Source organism: Apodemus sylvaticus, chromosome 4 (genome assembly GCF_947179515.1).
Source record: "Apodemus sylvaticus chromosome 4, mApoSyl1.1, whole genome shotgun sequence".
Lineage (NCBI taxonomy): Eukaryota > Metazoa > Chordata > Mammalia > Rodentia > Muridae > Apodemus > Apodemus sylvaticus.
The window spans coordinates 40801947-40817982 of NC_067475.1; the positions used below are offsets into that span (position 1 = coordinate 40801947).

The 16036-nt window shown below is 38.2% G+C and overlaps 1 protein-coding gene across 2 annotated transcripts in view; it reads right to left on the reverse strand.

Moving 5' to 3' along the window:
• Arhgap29 (Rho GTPase activating protein 29) overlaps positions 1 to 16036 on the reverse strand; it is a 67735-nt gene that overhangs the window by 34261 nt on the left and 17438 nt on the right. For both annotated transcript variants that reach the window (XM_052179323.1, XM_052179322.1), the window contains exons 2-3: positions 11082 to 11318; positions 2808 to 2942 (exon numbers count right to left, since the gene is read on the reverse strand). In XM_052179323.1, coding sequence (XP_052035283.1) covers positions 2808 to 2942; positions 11082 to 11286 — 340 coding nt within the window. In that variant the 5' untranslated portion in view covers positions 11287 to 11318. The remainder of the gene's footprint in view (positions 1 to 2807; positions 2943 to 11081; positions 11319 to 16036) is intronic.

A 16036-nucleotide genomic window follows, 5' to 3' on the forward strand; every position in this document is an offset into this window, starting at 1 on the left:
TTATAGTTTTTTTCTTTAAAATAAACAACAGAAAGATTGTTTTATGTATAAAAACTATATGTATTGTGGCAACACAACCAAGATTATATAGCCCTGAAGTTATTCCGTATTACATTTTTGGTTTTATTTTTAATTTTGTTTTGAACAGTTTAGCAATTTCGCAAACTGCATCTGGCAGTTAATACATCCAAAAAAAAGATAGCCGCTCAGATCACTGCTATTTTGGAAAATGTAATTGGGGGCCAGGGCTGTAAGAAAGATCCCCATGACTCCTCCATTCCTATCTGATCCTACACAATTGTTTTTCTTGAAGTTTCTCCTCAAAACGAAGAAATCAGGAACTCCCTGCCCCAAAGATGGAAGTATCAATGCATTTAGACTGTTTGACTCTTAAATTCAAAAAATGATTTCTACCTATTTCTTGCCTTTTTAGGTTTTGAAAATTAAATTGCTATTAAATGAACTCTGATTTAGCCTCATCCTATTTTTGGAGGGTCTGAAGAACAAAAGCAAAAAAAAACTCTTGTAACATTTTCTGGTTTCCATGGAATCCTACAGAAACAGTTTTCCACCAATAAATCAATCCTATCTTCCTCTTTCCAATTTCATGCGACACCAAAGTCATGTAATGATAATTATTCTGCGTATATGACAGCCATAGTGTGAAATAATATTTAAAAGTTTGCTTTACCTCAAGGGTCAAAGGATCTTGGAAGCAGCTAGAGCCCACGCTTTGAGCTCTGGAGGTCGGCTCTGGAATGTGGACACCAGCCACTCGCTGGTGTGTTCTTCCCCAGGACATCCTGACTATACACAATAGTCACCGACAACAATTGGACTAAGTCGCTATTTCCAAGCATGGAAATTTTACTATCTATAGACACAAATTTCCCTATCTAAGTAAAGTTAAATGGTCCTTGTAAACAATCCACTTAAAAACAAATCTGGTTACTAAGCACAAGTTTAAGAGTCCCAGAACAAGCTACCCGCTTCCCACTTAAAATCTCTACAGCACCTTTTCCCTCTCAGTGCTTCAAATAGAAAAAAGGAAACCACACAAACAGGAAAAGTCTTAAGTCAGAAAGAGATGTGAGGGGGGGGGAGGGGGAGGATCCAGGCTACATTTTTATTGCAAGGCTTTTATTTCCGCTCTGCCTCATCCTGACACTGCCTTCTCCTTGTCCTTTCCGAGTATGAGCATCTCTCAGCTCTCATCAGGTCCGCATGCCCAGAGTTCTCACACAGAGACCTACAGTGCAGCCTCACCCCTGACAGCTCAGCTGATGCCCAGACCCGACCCAGTAAACTCCTGGACAGTGACCTTTCCTCTGGCAAATCTGTCCTTCACCATAGCCGGGAGCTTTGTGCCACCTTGGTGATGGTGACACCTCTGTCACCTGTCTGCCTCTGCTTGCCACACATCATTGCTACCACTTTTTATGCTGCCATTACTGGAAGCCATGATGTCTTGTCGGTGACATTTTACTCTGAAGAGCACTATTTTTCCCTTTCTTTCTTAAAAGCCTGCACCTCTGAAACATCATGATTTCTCCATTTGGCAGATGCTCCTCCAGTTTGTCTTTCTTCTTTGGTGCTGATTTCTTGTCAGCCCTCTATTCTATGATTGGGGTCATCCTTCCCTGAGCACAGGCCTGCATCTTCAGACAGCCCTGCAATCCTGAACCTTCACGGTCACCATATCCAACCTTCTCTCAAGCTCACATCTTCCATTTGTATCTAGTGCATTACTGCTCACAGTTCGCAAACCAATCATCTCTTCACTCAGTATTTCTTACGTATTATATTGTATCACAGAATAATCTATAACAATTTGAATTGGCTGTCACTACGGAGGTCAATGTCCCAATTCCCTACACTGTTTAGTACACATATAATATATATGTACCATAATTGTATCTCCACACATACCTGATAAAATTAAAATTACAATTTCATTTTCACATACTAAACTGAGCCTTGTTTTTCTCCATTCGGAGTCACTGCAAATGACCAATTTCCAACCCTACTGTCTTCACCTAACAAAGAATCCTTAGACAGTAATAAACAACCTGAAAGGGGGATGAACTCATGCACAAAACTAAAACTGTAAACACTGGCTGTTGGATTTTTACCGTGTCTAACAGTTTTTTTTTTTTTTTTTTTAAAAAAAGATTTATTTATTTATTTATCTTATATATATGAGTATACTGCCTCTGTCTTCAGACACATCAGAAGAGTGCATCGGATCCAATCACAGTTGGTTGTGAGCCACCATGTGGTTTCTGGGAATTGAACTCAGGACCTCTAAAAGAGCAGCCAGTGCTCTTAACCATTGAGCCACCTCTCCAGCCTAACAGTTTTTTTTTTTTTAATTAGATACATTCTTTATTTATATTTCAAATGATTTCCCCTTTCCTGGTTCTTCTCCCTGACAAAGTCCCATAAGCCATCTCCCCTCCCCCTGTTCCCCAAATCAACCCCCTTTCCACTTCCCTGTCCTGATATTCCCATACACAGCTGCATCAAGCCTTTCCAGGACCAAGGGCCTCTCCTCCCTTTGATGTACAACAAGGCCATCCTCTGCTGCCTATGTGTCTGGAGCCATGGGTAACACCATATTTGTTTGTTTGTTTGTTTAAGGGAAGAAATCTTTAGGTGTGACTTGGTGGGAATATTTCAGAATATACCAAATTCTTTTTCAGATAAATCCTTCGAACACCATGAGAAGATGCTGCACAGTCAGCATGGCCTGACCATGAAGATGTCATTGTCACCTCAGCGGCCCACCCCTGATAACCCTTCCTTACCTTTCACTTTTGCAGTAAGCATTTCTGCAGCATTCTGAAGATCTACAGAATTGAGGTTCTGATGTTTATTCATTATAGATTTTAAAACACGGATTAGTTCATCCAGACGGATATGAATGACTTCTTTAAAACAGTCTTTAAAAGAAAATCAAGAAAAATTAAAAATTAATTTCCATTGCAAAATTCTAGAAATCTAAGCTACAAGAGATAAGAAGTTTCTTCGAGTAGAAGAAAAAAAAAAACATTTTTTTTTCCTTTTTATCACTTCCAGAATACCATTTGTGACTTAATTCACTAAGGACTTCAGGACTCCACATGGTGGTGGCAAGCCTGTAATCCAAGTACTTGGGAGGTGGAGGCAGAAGTTAAGCAGCAATTCAAGTTCCTCCTCAACTGGCAGTGAGTCTGAAGCCAGCATGAGTTACATATAATTCCCATTTTAAAGGACTAAACCCAGTGGTGGTGATAAACACCTTTAATCCCAGCACCTGGGAGGCAGAGGCAGGCAGCTCTCTTGAGGTCAAGGCCAGCCTGGTCTCTGACATGAGTTCTAGGACATCCAGGAATACATAGAGAAAAACCCCCGGCTTGAAAATCCAAAAAACAAACCAAAAGCTAAAAACCAGACAAAATAAACAAAAATCAAAACCTACAACCAGTCTAGTGGAATGTGTCAGTGGTAAAGGTGTTTGCTCTGAGAGCCTGGCAATTTAACTCAACCTCTGGAACCTACGTAAAGGTAGGAGAGAATCGACTCCCCAAAGTTGTCCTCAGATACGTTTTTTGAAACAGATGCACAATCGCCATCAGCACCATCATGATCACCACCAGCATCAGCACCACCACCGCAGGATTTCAAGGCTATCACAGTGTGGCCAGTTTAACACTACCTTTGTATTTTTCCCAGTCTAAATATGCTCTTCAGATTTCTCAAGGCAACTAAATAGGGTCATTCTTGTCTTATGTCTCTTAATATACATGGTAACAAACTCAAAACTCCCCTAAAAAAATTAAGCTTCTACATTAGAATTGATTCTCTGCATTAATTATTGTTATTAGAATCCAGTTACCCACATGTACATGTATAAGGAACATCACTGGATCTACACATTTTAAAAACTGGGATAAATTTACTTATAACATACAAAGGTCTTTTAGTGATTTTTTTTGCCTTTTACAAAAGTTCAATTAGTTGTTTATGATGAAAAATTGGCTGAACAGTAAAGAAACCTACTGAAAAAGTGACAGCAGTTCTGATATTCTTAGCAGTGTTCTTTCTGGGCCTGGTCCACTTGTGGTTAGAGTGTGCAGATCACACTACCTACAACCTCTATAACTTTGTGACCATGTAACTTATCATTTGAATCAAAATGTTTTTTATTATAAAAAGGGAACGTGGCACAAGCCTTTAATCCCAGCACTGAGGAGGCAAAAGGGGACAGATCACTGAGTTTGGGGCCAGCCTGGTCTGCAGAGTTCCAGAACAGCCAGGTTACACAGAGAAACTACGCCCTGCCCTGCCTCCTACAAAAAAAACCCAAAACATTTAAAGAAAAATACTGTCTTAAAATATTTAAAACTGTCCAATTTCATGTTCCACAATTTTATAAGAGTTTTTTTAAAAAACCATTATATAGATGAGAATACTGAAACATACGAAATTATTCAGGTTTATTATACTGTGGAGCCAAAAGTTGAACCCAGAGTATATAATTCCAGAATTCATATTCTTACTGTTTATTGTCTCTATTGACATAGCTTTAAAAATAAAAATGTTGACAGTTCTTTTTTTTTTTCTTTTTTCTTTTTTTCTTTTTGGTTTTTCGAGGCAGGGTTTCTCTGTGTAGCCCTGGCTGTCCTGGAACTCACTCTTGTAGACCAGGCTGGCCTCGAACTCAGAAATCCGCTTGCCTCTGCCTCCCGAGTGCTGGGATTACAGGCGTGCCCCACCATAGATGCCCGGCCTGGACAGTTATTTCATAATTACATCAATACTTTTTTTTTTTTTACAATGAAAGATAATAACCATAAAGAAAAACTATCTTCAGGATAAAGAAACAAAAATATTCTATCTCATTACTATTCCCCTACTATTCTGATGTGAGTTCTAGGACGTCCGGGAATACATAGAGAAAACCCCTTCCTAACAGCCCTATCAAGAAAGAAATGAGCAGATGAGAAGGCGCTCTGTTAAAGGGGGTCCCAGGACGGCACCACTAGGACAGAACAGAGACTTAGGGCGGCAGCTGTGCTCACAACCCCTCTGAGAACCTAATGATCCCTTCCCATGGCTCACCTAAGATCATCAGAAAACAGATATTTACATTACAAATCATATCAGTAGCAACATTACAGTTACGTAGTAGTAATGAAATAATTTTATGGCCGGGGGTCACCAGAGCACAAGGAACTGCACTGAAGGCGGCAGCATTAGGAAGGTTGGTAACTACTGCTTCAGGAGGAGAGGACACTGGGCGAGCGCCGAGTGCCATGGTGGGGATGCGAGCGAGACCCCAGACCTTTCTTCTCTGCTATGGAGCCTGTGATATGATGCTGTGAGCAAGCTCTCTTTAGCACACACTCCCACTGTCCCCTGCTGCCTCACACAGCAGAGCCTTGGGGGCTAAGTGACCCTGACTATGAGTCAGAACTCACTGCTCTCTGTAAGTTACTTACCTGCAGTAGATTCCTACTAGAGGGTTTTTGTTTTGCTTTCTTTTGTTTAAATACTGTAAAACTGCAGTAACTATCAACACAAATGGTTTTCCAACTTGAACTTCCTTTATTCTTACACAAGAAGCCCTTTAAACAGATACTGAACTTGTTCCCAATCAACATACTGAAAGGTAGTAACTGAGTGACTTAAAACACATTTCATAAAATCTCAAATTATACTCTAACTACTTTCCGTTCCCTGTGATTTAATATACACTTCTGAAAGAGACTACAACTCCATAAAAATCTAAAGGGAAGATGAATCAAAGAATCATAATAGGACATTAGCATAGCCTGATAATTAACTTACCCAGAAACTTCACAAATTAGCAGGCCTTCAACTGACTGTACAGAAATTGTTCAAAGAAAACAAGTTCACTTAAGCAAACATTCTTTCCCTTATAGTAAAGCTACCTCCAATTATTTTTATGAAGAAAAGCTCCCCTATCTTACCAGGCAACTGGCAACTTTTCAAAACTTCCGGGAGTTTAAATGGTTCCTTTAAGCTACACCCAGTTATCTCCCCTTTAAAAAAAACCAAACTAAGCTAAAACAAGCAAAAGAAGAGTGACACAATTAGAGGCTGACACTTCTTCATGTGGCAGAAAGCTACAGGCTCAGACTAGGAAAGCCAACCCAGGCAGCCACTTTTTGAAATGAAATGCTGGGCTTTCTGAACCTGTGTTCGTCAGTAAAAGAGGATTGATAAAGAGTATCTCCTTTTCCTTCCTCATGAACATCAACTAAGAAACATGAAATTGCCTCTGTCTTAATGCTTACAAATAAGATCCTTACAAGTAAATCTAAAAGTCATTCACACAAATGTCTTTGAAGAGAGATACACTTCACAGAGATTTAGTAACAGATATACTTATAGCCTGGCCCTACAATATCTTGGTTAAAAAAAATTGTGAAGTTTGAATTTCATTCTATTGTAAAATCAATAACAGTAAATAACTTGGAAATCAAATAAGAGTACATTGCATTAAAATATTTCTGTATCTGTCAACGTACATTTCCTATCATTTACTACAACTAAATACAAAACAATTTTTTTTACTTTAAAATTTTTATTTTTATTTTGTTTGTTTGTTTGTTTTTGAGACAGGGTTTCTATGTATAGCCCTGGCTGTTCTGCAACTCACTCTGTAGACCAGGCTGGCCTTAAACTCACAAGAGATCCACCTACCTCTGCCTCCCAAGTGCTGGGACTAAAGGCCTGCACCACCACAGGCCTGCCTGGCCACAAACCAATTTTAAACACAGCCACTATATAAATGTAATGCCTGCCTTTGATTTATACTACAAAGGTATGGAAATCTAAGGAAGTTTAACTAATTTTCTACAACAGCAAAATGGTATCCCAATGTCTGGGTGTTTCCCCACCAATGCGGCTCACTGCGTTTGCTGGACTGTTTCACCCATCAGTGCTGTTCACCTCCTGCTACATTCAGCTTATCAAGTGAAAACAGATTAGCCCACTCTGTTTTTTGTTTCTCAGCCATTAACACAATACCACAGTGTTTATACTGCAAACACTTCATGGAAACGCTTGAGGGAATACATGAAAAAGTCATGGTGTTTTGTTTGATTAAAAAAAGACCAATTTTTAAAAAAGGCTTTGTTAATTCAGCTTGACCAAAACAACAAAGGAAAAAGAAAAAGCGTCAGAACTTACAAGCAGCAAACCTCTACTTTTGCTGTGATGACTTCTGAATTTACAGGACAACTGTGAACCTTGAGAAACAGCAGCTTTTTTTCTTTTTTTAAACTAACTAGCTATCTGAGAACTGTAAAACTAGTAACAGCTGACTTAAAGCGCTTATGGAGAGTTTTATATGTAAGAATTCATTTAGTAAACGATCCAGTGATGGATATGCTAGCACCTCCTTGGCTCAGGATTATAGATAACCAGCAAGAAGCAGGCTGAGGGCTGCTAGGGGCGGGTTATTGGGACAGGTTCTTGTTACATAATAACCTTGAATTAGCCATCCTCCTGCCTCAGCCCCCAAGGTCTTGAGATTACAGACACAAGTCTAGGTTCAGAATCTTTATGATAAACTGCCATGTGGTTAAAGAAAGTATAGATTAATGAAGTCTACAATATGTGATTTATATAATAAACTTGTATGTTTCATCTTTGTCTATTTAAAATAAAAAAAAAAAACGAAAAAGGTAAGGGGAGAGGAGAGGAGAGAAGGACAGGGGCGGGTCCTTGTCATCTCCAGTACCAGAGGCCCAGGGAGGAGACAGGAGTTCAAGGCCAATGTGTGCTTCAGAGTAAGACTCTCAAACGAAACAGTGCATCACGACAAAACAAAACAAGAACAACTGGAGGAACAAAGGAATGGTAAGCTCTAACTAAAATCCATTTAAAGCTGTGTTATATAAATAAAAAAGTTACAAGAATAATCACAGTCTGTTTTTCCATCTAGGAATTTTGTGCTGTGTTCCTTCTATGTAACTAAAAGTTTTTAAATTCTCAGATTCCAGAGATATGTTACAGAGGCACTCTTTAAAACTACAGAGGCACTCTTTAAAACTCCCCTGTCAAGCGCTGGAGATGGCCTGGCAGTTCAGAGCACTTGGGCTTGGCTCCCAGCACTTCCATCAAAACTGCTACTCCAAATCGCAGAGCGTCCAACACCCTACACTGGCGCCCGTGAGCACGTAATACATGCAGCATACACACTGGTAAAACAACTGACACAAACAAAATTAGTCTTTTATCTTAAAAAATACTACATCAACTAGAAGAACATTTGTAAATCTGTTATTTGGAAAGCAAAATAGATTATTCCTGGTGGGGGGGGGCAACCATAAACTGGAATTAGGCCTTAGATTACATACATTCTAATCCACAATTAAACATATAAATTAAAGTGAATATCTTTAGCCCCTTAATGTAAGATGCATAATTTATCCCTATAATTATTAGTAATGTACCTTAATGATACTAGATAGGAATCTCAAACTTAAAATTTCACACCTGCTACTTGTGTATAACTCCAGGGGACCTCACCTTGGTGATGAGCACTGGAAGAAGACTCGCCCAACTATCACTTACCTGAGGCAGAGTAAGGATTCAGGCCTCAAATCTCTCTCTTTAAGGAGTTCATTTATTCCTAAATTGAGTCAGCTAGAACAACCGTATCTCTCTCTCTGTGTGTGTGTGTGTGTGTGTGTGTGTGTGTGTGTGTGTGTGTGTGTAGGGGGAAGGGGAGGAAAGAGAGCCCATGAATGTAACTGTATTTCCTGTTAGGAATACAGAGGTCTTTGATAATCATTAGTTCTTCAACTACTAAAATTAGTTTCATAGTTCTACTAGGAAACTTCAATGCATAATTTGTCATAAAACTTACAATCAGTCTTGGGGAAAGGGGGGAATACTCTGTAAAGATGCACCACAAAACAGAAGATAAATACACTGAACTACGTTCAGTTTCAGTCTCTCTCTGCATTGCTTCTTATTGCACCACAGGTTCCTTTTTGTGGGTGCACACATGCACATGTATGCTGTGTGTGGAGGCCTCAAGCTGAACTTGAGCATCTTCTTTGAGCTCTTTCTACTTTCAGAGTATCTTACTAGCTGGGCGGTGGTGGCATACGCCTGTAATCCCAGCACTCTGGGAGGCAGAGGCAGGCGGATTTTTGAGTTCGAGGCCAGCCTGGTCTACAGAGTGAGTTCCAGGACAGCCAGGGCTACACAGAGAAAAACAAAACCAACCTGTCTCAAAAAAAAAAAAATCCAAAAAACAAAGAGAGAGAGAGAGAGAGAGAGAGAGAGAGAGAGAGAGAGAGAGAATATCTTACTGAACACAGCAGTTAGTCCAGACTGCCAGCGTGACCCTAATATCCTGTCTCTACTGGAAGGAATCACTGGTGGCCACTGAGCCTGCCTGGCTTCTACATGGGTTCCGAGCACCCAGCTCTAATTCTCATACTTGTAAGGCAAGTACTTTATCCACCATCTTTGTTTGTTTTGCCTTTTGGTATTTATTATTATTGAGACAGGGTTTCTCTGAGTAGCCCTAGCTGTCCTGTAACTCACTCTGTAGTCCAGGCGGTCCTTGTAGTAAGAGATCTGCTTACCTTTCCCTGAGCGCTGGAACTGAAGGACTGTGCCACTGTGGCTGGGCTACGGGACCCTCCTTTTGCAGAGAGGGGTCTCCTTCTGAATGTTAGAACCACGCCCCCTTTTCTCACTGAGGATCAGTGAGAATCTTTTTAGTCTCTGGATTGCCTACTTACATGTTGAAACTCATCATTTTCTTTAAGATAAAAAGGTGACACAACTTGTTTTAAAATATCATTTTAAATTGCAAAACAAAGGATGACTATATAAGTTGTGGATTTGAAAGAATATAAATTCCCTCCCCCCAAATACCAATAGACATTCTAATACAATTCTTATTTATATTAACTAAAACTTAAATGGAAATATTAAATTATACTCTACTATAAGCTGAGGTAAATACTTTATTGCCTAAAATATCATTTTAAATAGCTTTTTAAAAAATCAACCAGTAATGGACTATATATCAAAAAGAACAAAAATAACAACTTAAAATTAAAAAGCAAGGCTTTATTATGAAGCCGTACATCTTTGAATAAATGGCAGGTTTGTGGTTTTGTTAAGATGTGTTATGAGTATGATAATGTGTTTATGGTATCTTTCTAGCTAACTGCCATTCAATATCCATAGCTAGACTTCAAAATGGAGCTATTAACATAAATAGGACTGTGAGTAATAACTTCTTCAATATTTATACAATCTCAAAAGAACAATAAACGATGAAAACTTTACTAAAATTTTAAACCTTCCATTTCAGCCCAATTATTTTGGGAATCTCAACTTCAAAATTATAGTTAGGTTGGAAAAATAGTATAAACATAAGATATGGTTTTAGGAACTAAACGTCTTAGCTATATGCTCAAAAATATTTACTGGAATTTGATAAATGTCTATGAAATCCGAAGAAGCCTCATATAAACCACAGAACTCTTCACCCCTTAAGTCTAGAGATGACACTGTGAACTGGTGTTTATTACTAAAGAGGAGGAGGTCTCTGAAGCACACTACCCGTCACTGACATCAATGTGGACAGAAAAGTGGCACTAATAGCTGACAGACAGGTTCTCCAGTCAACTCAGAGATGCACATTTTGGATTAAATTTTGGCAAGAATATGAAGAGTAAATGTAAGACTAAAGTGCCAGCAAGGTAAGTTACAAATCTTAGTCTCTTCTCATCACAGATCCGTACCTGGAGTGGTTAGATTTCGGTGTTCATGTAAGCCAATGTAAAATATACTCAACTCTGCTCAAAATCCAAAACTAGTTTTTCTTTTGTGCTCTTGTTATCTCACACTTAACAAGGCTTTTATTATGTATTGTATTGTTATCTGATTACAAAAGCATTTACATTGTAAGCATTTAACATTCTGGGAAAAAGTCATAAGCTAAGTAGTGAAGAATGGCCTGTTCTTGTCGTGTGGTAATTAGGCTGGTGCTTAAGTTTTACAAACTACTAGTAAGAATACTAAGAAAGTTGACAAACCTGAAAGAATAGCTTCTTTCAAATACAGTAGCATATGGGAGAACTTCCTGACATCATTCACCAGCTCCTTGATGTACTCCGGATCAAAGATGGAGTTGGAACTTACGGACTTGAGCCCCATTTCAGAAGTTGTAATAGCAGCAGAGGGTTGGCCTGATGCCCAAACACGTTTTTTCTTTGCCTTCTTCTGTTTATGAGCAATCATCCTCTCATTTAACAGTCAGAAAAACTGAAATCCTTAAGGGGACAACAAAAGAGAGGGGAAAAATAGCATATCAGCTAAGAAATATCATACTAGGTTTCGCAAACAGCCCGCAGCCCACCTCAGCATTCTAGTTCTAGATAAGGCGACCCCAGCTTAACAGCAGCAGCTGCCGCTGAGCGTCTGCAATTCTGACAACTCTAAGATAAACAAGTCCTGGGACTTGCGAGCTCTGAACCTTCTTTTCATTTCACCATGCAATGAACCTGAGCTTTGGAGGCTGAAATGCCTCTATATTCCCAACTGATAGCTGAAGTTCAAACACAGATAATCCTTAATGCTAAAATTTGCTCATAATTACTTTAATTCTTACGATAGAATGTTTCCTTTTTTATTGTAAAGACAGTTCCAAAGCATCACTTAGTAGACGGTCACATTTTCCCTTTGCAGAATTGTCTTCAAAACTAAGGTGAAATACACTGAGAGAAATATTTTCAAAATCTTCTTCTACCACTTACTGTGTAGCCTCACAAGCTGTTAATTCATCTCTTCACTGAGATATGCTCATTCAAGGAAAACACACTGACAACACCTACACCAGAGATTACCACCAGAGTTAGATGTGGCAATGATACACAAATGTCCATTCAGCACATTAGTTCAATTAGAGTAATTTTCTGAGAATGAATATATGTGCACATATATCTAGCTTATCCAAACTTGCCAAGAATATTTCTTTGATGAAAGAAGCTCTAAGAATGTCTAGTAATCTCATGTACCTCAACTGGACAAATAAATAATTTGATTTTAAGAGTAGTTATTTTGGTAATTTCAGGATGATGTAGTAAAAAGGGCAATACTTGGCATTAAAAAAAAACTTGTATTTTAATCTCAGTTCTAATATTTTCCAAATGTGCAATCTATACAATTAATTCACAGGCTCATGAAAATTAAACAAGATCACAAAATAAAAAGGGCCTCTGTTAAGACATCTAATTCTGATCTACTGGAACTCAATTTTTTTTTTTTTTTTTGGTCTTTTTATCTTTACTTAACTGTTTTAAAATGGAAAGTCCTTATTTTGGTTATCTTTTGAAATCAGAAAAAAAACAGGAGGGCCAGACAGTGGTGACATATGCCTATAATCCTATCACTGCCCAGACAGGCAGGAGGATCTCTATGAGTTCAAGGCTAGACTGGACCACATATTAAATTCCAGGATAGCCTGGACTATGCAGAAAGACCCTGTCTCATTAAAAAAAAAAAAAAAAAAAAAAAAAAAAGCAAGCAAACAAACAATGGCTGGACAGTGGTGGTACACGCCTTTAACACCAGCGCTCTGGAGGCAGAGGCAGGTGGATCTCTATGTTCGAGGCCAGACTGGTCTACAGAATGAGAGCCGTAACAGCAGAGTCACACAGAGGAACCCTGACTGGAAAAACCAAAAGAAGGGGTTGGGGGTGGTGGAGAATTAGCTCAAACATCATTAAAACATTTCCCAAATATGCTATGAGTATTTAGATACTTCCATAATGATAGAACCAAGGATCTCCATGAAATCAATAATAGGATGCTTCTTCTAATAATATCTTTGCTATATGTAGGAGATATTGTTTACTGCACATAGCATAATAGATTTTTGGTTCCCAATTACAATTCTCTAATATATCTAGTCTTACTTTTACTGCTATCATACTAATTAACTACCATTAGTTTTTGTTAAGCTGCTACATGAATTTCTTAAGGATTTAGCTACTTCCATTTACATATCATGAACCTCTAAAATGTATTTCTCTTAGTATTCCTTCTTTGCTCAGTACTTTTCAAAAGGACTGAGGTAAATGTGAAGGTCAACGAAGTTCAAAATGATAGTGGTGTTCCTACACCTGCCTCTACAAAGAAATCTGGACACACACGATTTACACTTCACTACACATACCTTTTTCATTTTCAGACCTTTCTTTTTTCCTTCTTTCTTTCTTTTTTTTTACTGCAACCAACAGCATGAAGTAATTATTCACTATGACTAATATATACATTGAGTATGTCATTTTTGTGTATAGTGCATGTGCAAATACATTTGGGTTTCATAAAACACATAATCTAAGGACCTGTGATATATATTTTCTTATTCTGTCTCATTTTGTTTAATTTATATTTAGCATTATTTCCTTTTAATTAGGTGTGTATCTATGTGTATGCATATGCATGTGAGTGCAGATGCCCTAGGAGGCCAGAGTTGCTGGCTTGGATCCCCATGGAGCAGGAGTTATAGGCAGTTGTAAGCTGCCTGCCTGGCATGAGTACTAGAAACCAAACTTAGATCTACAAGAGCCGTGTGTGTTCTTAGCCCTAAGCTCTCTCTCTAGTCCCTAGTTCATCTTTTAAAATGCTAGTTGCAACTCACTAAATTGGCTTTACATATGGTTCTACACCCTGAAAAAGATCGCTTAGTTGATGGTCCTGGCTACTACACGAGGCTTCCTTCATGTGCTTGGAACACGACTTTCTCCTTGATTTACTTACTCTGTCAGCTCAAAAATCACTTTCTTAAAGGAATCTTTCTGGCAGGACAGTGGTGGTGTACACCTTTAATCCTATCACCCAGGAGGCAAAGGTAGGCAGATCTCTGTGAGTTCTAGTCTAGCTGGGTCTACAGAGCAAGTTGTAAGACAGCCAAGGTTCTGCAGAGAAACCCTGTCGAAAGAGGGGGGGGAAGGAAGGAAGGAAGGAAGGAAGGAAGGAAGGAAGGAAGGAAGGAAGGAAGGGGAAGGGAAGGGAAGGAAGGAAAGGAAAGAAAAGAAAAGAAAGACAGAAAGAAAGAGAGACAGACAGACAGACAGACAGACTACAATCTTGACATCAAGACCATGACCACTTGCTAACCTTTGTAGTTTTTGCTTCGATCACAGTAAGCATGTAATGGATAGCCTACTTGAAACTATCTGCAAAATGAATGACTCAGCAAGGTTAATAATGAATGGGCTTATAAGCTTACACTAACAACTTTTATAGAAATACAAAAATAACTCTAGGATGTAATATCTTGTAGAGAAAATTGCTTTAAAATCTCTAAAATATTCTAAAAAATAAACATGAAATTATGTAAAGGCATGAGATTATATAAAATGAAAATCAAAGTTATATTTCTTAAATTTTGTTTTGCTTTTTTCAAGACAGGGTTTCTCTGTATAACCCTGGCTGTCCTAGACTTCAACTCTGTTGACCAGACTGACCTCGAACTCTTCAAACTGTGAGATCGCCTGCCTCTGCCTCTGAGCGCTGGGACTAAAGGAGTATGCCATCAGCAGGGCCTGGAAGTTGTATTTATATTAGTACTTATGATTATGTAAACATGATGCCTCATTACCATTTAATAGTTTCAAAGATTCATTTACTCAATGTCTTTTTGTCAATTTCAAATTATTGAAGAATATACTTTTTATACTTAAACTAGCTTACAACCTCAAATTATTCCTTGTAATTTCCAAAATGAACAAGACAATTTTTGGTCATTAATATTAAAGTATCCCCCCCCTTTTTTTTTGAGACAGGGTTTCTCTGTATAGCTCTGGCTGTCCTGGAACTCACTCTGTAGACCAGGCTGGCCTCGAACTCAGAAATCCGCCTGCCTCTGCCTCCCAAGTGCTGGGATTAAAGGCGTGCGCCACCACCGCCCAGCTTAAAGTATCCCCTTGAACTAACAAAAATAAATAACACTCAAGTACCTTGTTTGGGCAGATCTTTTACATATCACCAAGAAGGCTACTAATTAGCCTATCCAACTCTATCACCTGTGCGGTTTACATAATAAAGTCTTTCTGTTGTTTGTGGTACCTTTAAATTTAGTAAACTAGACACTTAGTCACTGATAAAGATGATTTCAAAAATTAAATGATTAACAAGTTTCAAGTCAATTCATGAGTAGAAAGAACTGAATAATTTGTGTCAAATTAGGAATTCAAAATTGTAAACCCAGTTTCAAAAATACTTCTAATTTTTAAACAGACTTAGAAAACCTGTTAACATACCAATGAACACAGAGGGCAAAGAGAGGAAATATGCATTATGATACATGTACTAATTTTTAGAACATCTTTACAATTTTTCTCACACTTAAAAGTTTTAAAGGAGCAACATTACAATTGAAAAGGTGTCTAAAATTAAAATCACACTTTTCTAACTGAACTATGACAATGAGAAAGTCTAGCCAACATGCACTTTTCAAGGTCCTATCTATTACTTTCCCATGCGCCAAAATAAGTATTCTCTGCTTAGTGGTAATATAAAGTATAGTTAATAACAGATTGAAACTGGTAATTTAATTAAATTAGATAGTGCTGCATGGAAAGTACTTAGCACAGTGCCTGGCATGAAGACTCAGTAATTGTGAGCTATTACTAAGGCACTTTATTGTGGGAAATTGTTTTTAGCACATTTAAATAATAAACAAGCTGTGGCTTCACAATTCTGTAGATTGTAAACAAGAAATATAGGGCTGGAAACAGTTCCAGAAGATTAACTGATTTCATGGAAACCCAGAATATGCTTCCAAGTGAAGTTTGAACTGTGCAAACAGGCTGTTGAGTGAAATATTTGTGAAACTAATTCTCATCTCTTCCAACTCCAAGCCATAAATATTAAAAATTGTATTATCTATCTCTTAAGGAATTTTATAGAAAGTAGAAAATGAATATACAAAAACAACTCTAAGCTCTAAATCATATGTGCTTTACAAATGTGGATTCAGCAC